The sequence below is a fragment of the Pecten maximus genome, chromosome 8 (assembly GCF_902652985.1).
Source record: "Pecten maximus chromosome 8, xPecMax1.1, whole genome shotgun sequence".
In the NCBI taxonomy this organism is placed as follows: Eukaryota; Metazoa; Mollusca; class Bivalvia; order Pectinida; family Pectinidae; genus Pecten; species Pecten maximus.
Window position 1 is genome coordinate 20,361,737 of NC_047022.1, and position 10,629 is coordinate 20,372,365.

General features: G+C 36.3%; 1 protein-coding gene across 1 annotated transcript; it reads left to right on the forward strand.

Annotated features, from left to right (window-relative positions):
• The first annotated feature begins 6,614 nt into the window (after positions 1-6,614).
• LOC117332724 (mitochondrial import inner membrane translocase subunit Tim10-like) lies at positions 6,615-10,284 on the forward strand. The gene is made up of 2 exons (XM_033891742.1): positions 6,615-6,805; positions 8,725-10,284. The coding sequence occupies exons 1-2, from the start codon at positions 6,729-6,731 to the stop codon at positions 8,927-8,929; spliced, it is 282 nt and encodes a 93-aa protein (XP_033747633.1). The 5' UTR covers positions 6,615-6,728; the 3' UTR covers positions 8,930-10,284.
• Positions 10,285-10,629: the final 345 nt, after the last annotated feature.

The window sequence follows — 10,629 nt, forward strand, 5'->3', positions numbered from 1 at the left end:
TGGTCGTTGGATAGGAATCCCTCGTGATGAAAGAAAATGTACACTATGTAATGAAGATGAAGTAGGAGATGAATATCATTATTTGTTTAAATGTAAAAGAGAATCATTTCATTACAGCCTGTTGGATCTGTCAATTTGTCCATCTACTCTCGTTGTCATGTTATACAATTGTTATGTATTGTTTGACCTCTTGTTACACACTTAAGTGTGTCAGAGCAGAGACCTATATACTATAGGTCTCTGGTCAGGGTGAAATAAAAATCTTGAAATCTTGAAAATCTTGAATCCCAAGACACGTGTGTCATAACATACATTGTGACGTCATAGTAAAATATATTGCGTCACAGGATTGGTTGGGTATATACGGAAACGGATTCTCATAAATTGTAGTTATACGGTTATAATTAATTTTTCTTTGTTTTCACGGTAAATACTCAAATGTCATTGGTCGAAAAATTCTTTTCATTCTTCTATGAAAGAAATTCCGAGAATGGCGCGAAAAATGTGACGTCACAATACGACAATTGACGTTGCGTATTGATTTGAGAAAAAGAATCCCATTTCAAAAAACCAGTAAAATTGTACATAAAACATGTTTTAAATTAGAAAATTATGTTCAAAAATCAATTATAAGCGTTGATGTCAATTATTTTTTAGTTTCATTGGCGTATGACACAAATTTTGTTTGCAAACTTCTGTAAGAATCCGCTACGCGGATTCATACAGTTTAACGAGTTTAATAAATTCCATATTAAATAGCCACGTATGTAACATCCTCTATTAGATCTATAGCATGTTGAAAATAACTGCTAGAGTAAGGTTACAGATGTAATGACAACATCTCTGAGCGACAATATCGAATGAATGCTCAATAAGAATAAATTGATAGATGAGTGGAGTATACAATAATGTAGTCAGGGACGGCTATACTATTTGTAAACGTGGAAACTGATAAGAATGGAATACAATAAGCTAAAGCTGAGATCTAGAACGCGCTGTAAAACACATTTTTATATACTTCCCTAAATTACAAAGCCCTTTCATGTTACCCGCAGACAGCTGGACAAGTTTATATGAAGATGGACTGTTCCAGTAATAATTTTTCAATGTTTTTTTTGCGATTATCTTTGTAGTAGGGACATGCACGTATTAGTGAGAAATGAAACCCGTCCTCTTCCTGGTTTTGGTCACAATAATGACAGATTCTATTCGTCCTCGGAATATTACGATACCACCTTCTTCTACATAGAGCTGTTGAGACGAAAGTCGTACTTTCGAAATAGGTTTGAGATATATATATGTACTAGACTTTGTCAAGTAAAAATGTAACGTATACCTATCAATAAGGAATTGATACAAAAATGATTCTGATGATAATTCATTTCTTGCTTGAATCAATTTATCTTATCTATCAGACGCTGCTTAAACGTATGTAAAACGCCCTTTCATTATCAACATAATGAGTAAACCAAGTCAAGAATACTGTAATAGATTTCTAACTTGACAACGCCAATAACAGTTTCTGTGTTAAAATCATACGGGAGCATATCAGGCTCACATTGGAATATGTTTTTCTTGCGTGCGAAAATATTTATCTGGCGACCGCCACTTAATTATCTTGGGACCGCCACTTAATTATCTTGTGACCGCCACATTATCATATCTGGCGACCGCAACTTTTTTTTATCTAATATCCAGATATTCAAGTAGCGGCCACCAGATACAATATTTTCGCGTGCAAGAAAAACATATTCCAATGTATTCCGTACATGCTGGATGTCTTCGGCAGCATATATGCTTCAGTGAGATAGCACTATAAAGTCTACATCGGTTTCGCGCTACCACAAGGGGAAAAACACGAAGATACTTAAAGCCTTCCAGATCGCCACACGCATGCAGTCCGCACACTTAGGAGACCGTCTTTAAATGACCATATTTGTTGATAAGACGTTAAAAATACACAACCATTCACAGTGATTAAGTCTCACGGTTGATGGTCTATTACTTTAAACTCGAAGGTACTGGCGGGATTTTTTATAATTAAAGCTCGTGACCTTGGGGCATGGAATGGAAACAGCTATGACATTTTTATGGCCCATACATTGAAACCAGAATGACAACAAAGAATTTTGCTAGGATTTCTTTAAATGGCAAGCGTTTGAACTGACGAATCTGATTTGAAACTTTGGTGAGAATGTTACGGGGAACTACGGACTGTTCCAGCACACATGATGCATGAATATGTCAAGATTATAGTACAGCATATGCTCGCAACTAAGAAAAGCCGATCTAATGAGTATTTCCAATGTCTTACCTCATTTTATGAATTTAAAACAACACTGGTGTCACCGTACAGCGTATTGATAAGAAACTTGTATACGTCATGAATACCAGGTGACAAACGTTTATAGTGACAAAAAAAAAATATACAACTACAACATCTATCAATATCAAAAAACAATACGAGAATCTGTTGAAATGCACAAAAATGAACATAGCACCGATCTTCTGCCTTGTCACACGGATCTTCTAACAGGTCAAACAGATATTCTAACACGTCATACGAATCTACTTATATGTCACACGGATCTTCTTACATGTCACACGGATCTTCTAACAGGTCAAACGGATCTCCTAACATGTCGTACGGATCTTCTAACATGTCACACGGATCTCCTTTGTTATTTTGAAAGTGACTGGGAATTCAAAATGACCCACAATTGACATTTGTTATCTCTATTTCTTGCAAAATGCTAAATTAATTAGAGATGTATATTTCTTAAATTTGATAAAATTACCTCGTTGCAGTTTGAGTTTAATTGTGATCATTATCTCTCAGGAAATTCTTCTCGGACCTTTCTCAGATTTCACTTTTATAGGTTATACGTTTTAGATCTCTTGTAGGGTCTCTTTTTTATCAGGCTGAATAATGAAGAAGAACAGAAGAAAAAAGAGGAGAAAAATCAGAGTTGAATAGAACCAATAAGGTCTCGTAATTAAACTATGTTAGCCAAGATTCCTCCAGAATGCCTTTCCTTACCGTACAGCCTAGGATTTCAATATCGTTTTAAATGGACTTTGCCGAATTTGTTTTGATAAGTAGTGTTGGGCGTTCGAAATAGCGGATTTTAATTTTGGAGTATCGGGCGTCCGGACTAAAGGGCATTTTGTCAGAGAAACAGAATTTTATGATGATTTTCTTTTCAATGCGTCTGTGGGAGGTCGATCCTTATTTAATAAAGGACCACCTCTGAACTTGACATGTCCAAACGACAGCGGTACACGAAATTGGCCTCGTGGATGATCGGGCTTTTCGACCATAGCTTTGTTTTTCCACGGAAAAGTCCGAGTGGTTTTCCGATTCCCCCCGGGGCAATTATGTCGAAGACAGCATATATATGTGCACCGTCGGCGGTGTATATTGTGTATTTGAACCATACGTACGTCACTATATGCACCGACGTGCGTCATCTTCATCATGAGCCATGTTAATGACAGGGCGACAACCAGTTGATTCTAAGCCTGAGAAATTTATTCACAAGTTCGTATCATACGATGTGCGCTTTCAAGGCATCGGACCATGGTGGTATTTAGAGGATCCCGTGCAGGAGCCCGTTGTATAGCCCGAGTTTCCTCTTGCCCTGGCACCATGTCCGGCGTTTCTCTGGCCTTGTCACCATGTCCGGTGTTTCCTCTGGCCCTGACACCATGTGTGGCCAGAGGAAACTCGGCCTAAAGAGACGACCAATTGTGGGGCATCCCTGCAGGTTCGGGATGGTTTTTTTCTTCTTTTCGTGTGACATTGGAGACAAGAATGATGTCCGCTGTATCACACTCCATTTTTATCGTAGAAGGCGACTAAAAGTGCCCAGCACCCACCCTCCCTGAAGAATCGGAGATTTTATTTGGTGTCTTCTATTTAGGCGGCAGAAGTGAGTAGCAAAAAATCTGGCTTCGCTGCAACAGGAAGAGACAAAAAATAAATCTTCTGTCACCATTGCAACATTTGTTTCTTTCCTCGTTGTCTTTCTGTGTTGTGTTTTCTTCTATATGAATATCACTGACAACCTTCCTGTATGACCCTGCCCTGGCTGTTTAAAGGACGTTTATCACCTAAAACAAAACGAACGGGCCACATTTGTACATCTAGCCACTGCATGTTCTGAAGTATTGATGACTGATCAAGGAAGTTAATGATTGTATTAAAGGGCGACGCTCGAGTCACCAAAACGGAAATTCTAATTTCCTCAACAGGTCATGCAGGAAACAATTGACGAATATGACGTAAAACTCTAGTACATACCGGGAATGAAGAATTGGAGGCAAGGGAAGAGAACAAAACCAAAAGCAGTAGTGTTTGTCAATATCCTAGAACACTCCAGGGAGGCGCCATTTATACCGACAAACAAAGCGAGGGAAGAATTATTGACGGGGAAAGTATAGTCCATAATTCCCAAGCCTGAAATGTCTGGGGAATGCTGCAACTCCCGGACAGCTATAGCACTCAATGAATGCTGGAATCTCAGATGAAAAATATGACGGCAACAACAAAAAGTCCCGGTCATACAGCGAGATAAACACTGAGTCCAATAGTAAACATATATGTGAAACGACTACATTTACACAAGGAATTCCAACGTCTTTATGGACACCCGCAACTGATGTAACTGTAGAATCTACCATCGTTTATCATGAATTGTGTCTCAATGGCAGTTCCACATTCAATCCACACCTCACCAACCAAATGACAAGATCTAAAGCGTCCAGATTAACCCATTTGTCTGTAGAAAACATTCACTCCATCTAAGCAGTTTATGTACAGTTCAAGTTTGTAGAGGGGATAATTGTAAGACACCTCGTCAATTTATGTCTTACGTAAAATCCAAGTAAATGACATCGGCATTGTGATCTAGTGAAGAATGAGTAGGTTTCGTCTCTGACTATTCTCTACATTATTTTGACGGACTGGATGTATATATAGCCATTTCCAGAACTTTTTTTTTTTTTTTTAATTTGTATGACTATGGCGAGTTATACCGCAGCCTCCCAAAACACACATTCGTTTACCACACGTATACATCTCGCACACACACGGGAAGTCGTCTTTAAATGACCATAGACATTAAACGAAATTAAATCACAGGCGTCTGCTTTTGTTTAGTATTCATTAGGCGAAGAAAGATAACTCTTGTTGTAAGTCATCGTGCGCAATGTTTTCGTTTTTGCGGTCCAAACATATGGATGAAAGTTAACACCGACAGGAAGAGACCGACATAGGCCTATATATCAATAAAGGTTGGACAAACCATTACAAATAAGATGACGAACATGTCGAACAATTAGTGTGGTATTTTGAAACTCTGAGACACCGTTGTCAGCTGATAAAAAGCACTTATTTGTGTGAAGATATGAGTACTAAATAAGTATGGAAAAATCTGTCTAGAGATCACAAAGCAGATTATGCAAGGTTAATTGTCTGAATAAGCCATGTGGCCGTTTTCGTTTCTGCGGTACAAACGGTTAGACCGCTTGGACCGGTGTTGTTCGTTTATGAAATAAAGACGGACATAGTGATTTTATATTGTTTTCAGACGAGCCTTGACACAGACTTCCAAGGCCTGTATTAACATTTACAGGTCCGACAAGATATAGTGTTTGAAATATTATATTTAAAACTGACGAACCGGTTTGTCCGCATAAACGAGCAGGATCTATATTTCAGCACTTGTACCATTGCCCAAGCGACGTATTTATGCTGAGTTGAGGCACGCATCATATTACAGCATTAAAAAAAGTAAAAAAATAAATAAAAAATAAACCATGACTCAGCGTTTTAATCGTATTGTCACGATCGGGAAAAGACTAGTCTATGGATAAGAGATGACATTATCAAATTGTTTACTTTTTTCTGATCTATTTTAGGCCTATTTTATAATGTCAATATCGACAAAAAAAATTAAACAAGCACGGTAGAGAGTGCAATATTTACAATAAGGAGTCTAAGGCAGATCTCTGTGGAAATCTTACAGCAAAAGTTTTCATAGCACGGAGACATTCGTTTAAAAAACTACAGACGCTATATTGTCGACAGCGTTATGTTTTGTCCTTATTATTTTGTTGAATATTGGAGAAATATATGCGTTAAGGAGGTCAAATGTTTATCTATCATCCTTTATATATGTAGGTGAAGAATATGTGTGGTGCAGATGATAACATTTTGCTTATCACAACTAGTATTGAGTTTTATGTGTGACGCTTTGGTGACTACAATCTGTCAGATATTTCATTTCGAAAAGTGAGAAACAAAAATGTTTTTGTGATAAAATGTCTCAATAATTAACTACAGAAAACATGATACGCATATCTGATGTATGACGTATACATATCAATTTTAGTCATTAAGTTGTGAAATTCTTGATAACATTATATCGTAGTTAATTAATCCTACGTTCATATAACTTCACCATTCATGTTACTTCCGCAGTCTTCCGGTCAAATCATGTCCTACAGTAGTTATGCGGGCTTTTAGCGCAACCTCGATCGTCTGTCATTAAGTTTTAAAATAGTCTGGCTGAATTAGACGCTTCATCACAGCGTGATAAGCATAGACGAAAGTGTCTGGTTGATCGAGACTATTTGGAAAGTGCACGTGTGTATGTTTACCCCATTAACCGGCATCAATGCTAAGGTGGTTTCGATAAACACTCAAGAGACGTGAAGATATCAGGATGGCCCAATTAAGCGAAGCGCAATTGAAGGAAATCCAGGAACTAGAACTAGTTATTTCTCAAGATATGTTTCAAAGGTAAATATTATTGCGTTGGACATGTTCCGTCGACCTTTCGTTCGACCCTTTGACAAACAGTGTCGTCAGCTTCAGAACCTGCACAACTGTTAAAGTCAAATACTGAGTAGTCGGTCATATCAATCAAAATCAAGTGTTTATTATGGTCACCTAGACAGACTACCTGATAGGCAATCAAGTAGCCCGAGTTTCCTCTGGCCCCTGACACCACGGGCTAGCAATCAAAATGAAATAAATTTTGTCACCAACAGACCCTTAACAGACCAATCATATGTGATTGTTCTGTATACTGTTACTGATATAGGTTGTATTATAATTAAAAATAATATAAATAAATAAATAAAAATAAAAAAGAGTAAAAGTGAAATAGTGAATGGTAATTTGCTCCAAGTCCCTGTGGAGTGAAATATAACACACACAAGATCAGTTGTGACCAGTAAAAAAAAAATTAAAGGTATACGTATAATTCAAATGAACAGTATATCATGGAACAGTTGTATAGAGTTATAATAGCCAATAAGAAGAAGAAATGGTTAGAGTATCAGTAATATCAGTCATCAGGCCTCTCATAAGTTATATAACACAGTTATGTTTCTGGACCTCATTGTTTATTTTACTTTCCCCACAATCCCGAAATTTGCTTCAGAAAAATATAAAACATATTGATTTTGTGTCCTTTATGATTGATGTACCTCTTTAGTATCAGTCTAGATTTCAGAGGTTTTTGGCTGGCGTTACAGCCTACAGGTTATGAGGTTTTCCTTTCCTAATGCATTTAGTACCCATATTTCATTAAATATGGTAGCATATCAATTTTTGTTTTGTGTCATTGGAGTTAAAAAAACTGGTTGAAGAAGTTGGTAAACTACCAATGGTAGTGTAGTAGAACTGGTTTGTGGTGAACGATACGATTGCCAGCTGGTAGCTTGAACAGTTAAGAGTGTCCATCGAGAGTTGAAGGTCTTGTGTTCGAGTCAAAATGTGGTTGGTGCATTTTCCTGTCCTGTACAAAACTTCATATTTTAATATATATTATTATTATAAACTTCAGTTTGACCTTGGTTAAATCATACATTAACCTCAGTTTGACCTTGGTTAAATCATACATTAACCTCAGTTTGACCTTGGTTAAATCATACATTAACCTCAGTTTGACCTTGGTTAAATCATACATTAACCTCAGTTTGACCTTGGTTAAATCATACATTAACCTCAGTTTGACCTTGGTTAAATCATACATTAACCTCAGTTTGACCTTGGTTAAATCATACATTAACCTCAGTTTGAGCTTGGTTAAATCAGTTTAATCATACATTAACCTCAGTTTGACTTTGGTTTAATCATACTGGTAACATGCTGGAGTGAAGGTAAGATTGGTTGAATGAATGACCTTTTCCAATTTGCAAGGTCACAGGGGTCATATGTGTTAAAATATTTAAAATGTGACTTCTATATATATAACCAATAGACCAGAGACCTGATATTTGGCATGTAGCTTGACAGGATGAGGGGCTACCAAGTTTGTTCAAATGAATTACTTTGGCTTACATCAAGGTCCCAGGGGGTCAAATAAGCTAAAATCTTTAACCAACTTCTTCTCAATAACCAAAAGATCCAGAGACCCGATATTTGGACTGTATCATGCCGGGGTAAAGGACTATAAAGTTTGTTGAAATGAATGACTTGACTGACTTTCAAGGTCAAATGGGCAAAGGTATCTGAATCTTGAGCCAGTAGTATTCATAAAGGGCTACTATCCGAAGTATCCTTTATTGAAATGAATGAAGTGGTAATCTAGCTGACTCAGCTTAGCATCGGCATAAATGACCTTCACTTAGATCAGTAAGATGCATTAGAAGCAGGTGTGCCATACAGGCCCAGTGAACCTCTTGTTTCATATTTTTATTTGTTTGTTTCAGGGCATCAAATGTGTGTTTGAAGAAATGTATACCACCAAATGGCAACATCACAGAACTGAGCAAAAATGAAGCTGTGTGCATTGACAAATGTATAGCAAAATACTTGGAAATCCAGGAAGTGAGTAGCAAAAAACTAGCTTCTCTACAACAGGAAGAAATGGCAAAATATGAAGCAATCAATCAAGCTGGACAAGCACCAAAGTGATGATAGTCTGTGTGGAAATTAGGAAATCAGAAAACATTTTTGTCAACGGTACAAGAGAGGTCTCGCTTTGTACTGGCAAACTGTCAGTATGGTTGCCATAGTACAATCAAAGGTATACCACAGGGATTGCCACTTGCCTAGTGGAAGGTGACGTTCAGGGAGAGAAAATTCTCAATTCTAGAACAATGACATTAAGGATGAAAATTATTGATGTTATTAAAACTTTATGAATTGTGAATTTAACTTTACCTGATTGGTACAAACTTTTTAAATGAAATTTTATATTTTAGAGAGAAAACAACTTACTGGTATCATATTTATATTGCATTTATAAAAGGGAACAACGTAATGACATCTGATTGGACGAAAGGAGTGGGCTTATAACAAGCCTGTGAAATTGTATTTGTTGGTGTTTTGTATTAAACTGCGATAAAGGTGTGTTATCTATCGTCAGAAAAATATCAAATTTTTTATTAATAATTAAGCAGTTTTAATTACAGTAAGGAAATGTGTAATTGAGTTGCAGATTGAATGCTGATGAACACAGGAACTTTGCATAAATTATGTACTGTATGTGTTCATGTATTATATGGACTTTGAATTGTGAATTTGTGACATGTACCTGTGTTGATGATGATCAAGATCTGCTTCCGGCCCCTCTTAATTTTAGTCACTACATGTGCTGAGGTTTAGATCGTGATGTTAGAATTGTTTCTACTTGAACCAGTGAGCAAGCAACAATTCAAGGATGATGGAAACATGACCTCAACTTCTGAAGAGCTGGAAATATTAACCTTAACATAACTGGGTGAATGTTTTATGGTTGAAATACACAACACCCTATAAATATTCAACCCCTCTAACTACTATCCAAAACAGCATACACGTAAATTTACAAAATTTACAGTAAACTGTATTATGAAATTATCTAGCCTATTTTACAAGCTTGACTATGCATATACATGTAGATAGATATTATCTAAATTAGATATACATACTAGTATATGAAATATTATGGAAGATAAACATTTTATATTACACTGGTCCAATGTTCACTGTATAAAAGGGAATGCTAATTATGCATTTAACATTGATGTTTAAAGGTAATTCCATGTTATGATTCTTAAGTATATCATGTTTTGATAAATATATGGCATGGCTTAAGTTATCTAAATCTATTTCATCAAATTATTTTGGCTTTAACTTGAATGAAAGTTTCATAAAATTTTGATTTGAACAACTGCCATTTCTTGATTCATTATGCAAACTATTTTATTAAATGATGGTGTGCTGTCGTGATAGTTCACTCAGAAGATGACAAATATTTAATAAATAAACGACTTTCAATCTTTGAACTCTAATGGTTATATTCTTGATTAGTTATCTCCCTTTGTAGAGATCTGTGAATTTAACCCCAGGAATTTCGAGAATGACAACTTGTCCAACAAAGCCTTGACATACAGTGTGTGTGATGGCTTAGATTCATACTAAGCTCCAAACTTAAGAAAGATTTATATTTATCAACCGAGACAAAATTTCAAGTGACTGATTGCTGTTTGTCTAACATCATTAGTCATCTGTCAGTAAAAAATGGGCATTTTTTTTTTACTTCTTCTCACTAACCCCTTAAACAATCTGACTAAATTTCGTAGAAAACTCCCTTGGCCAAAATTACACAAAGCTGTGAATTACATATGGTC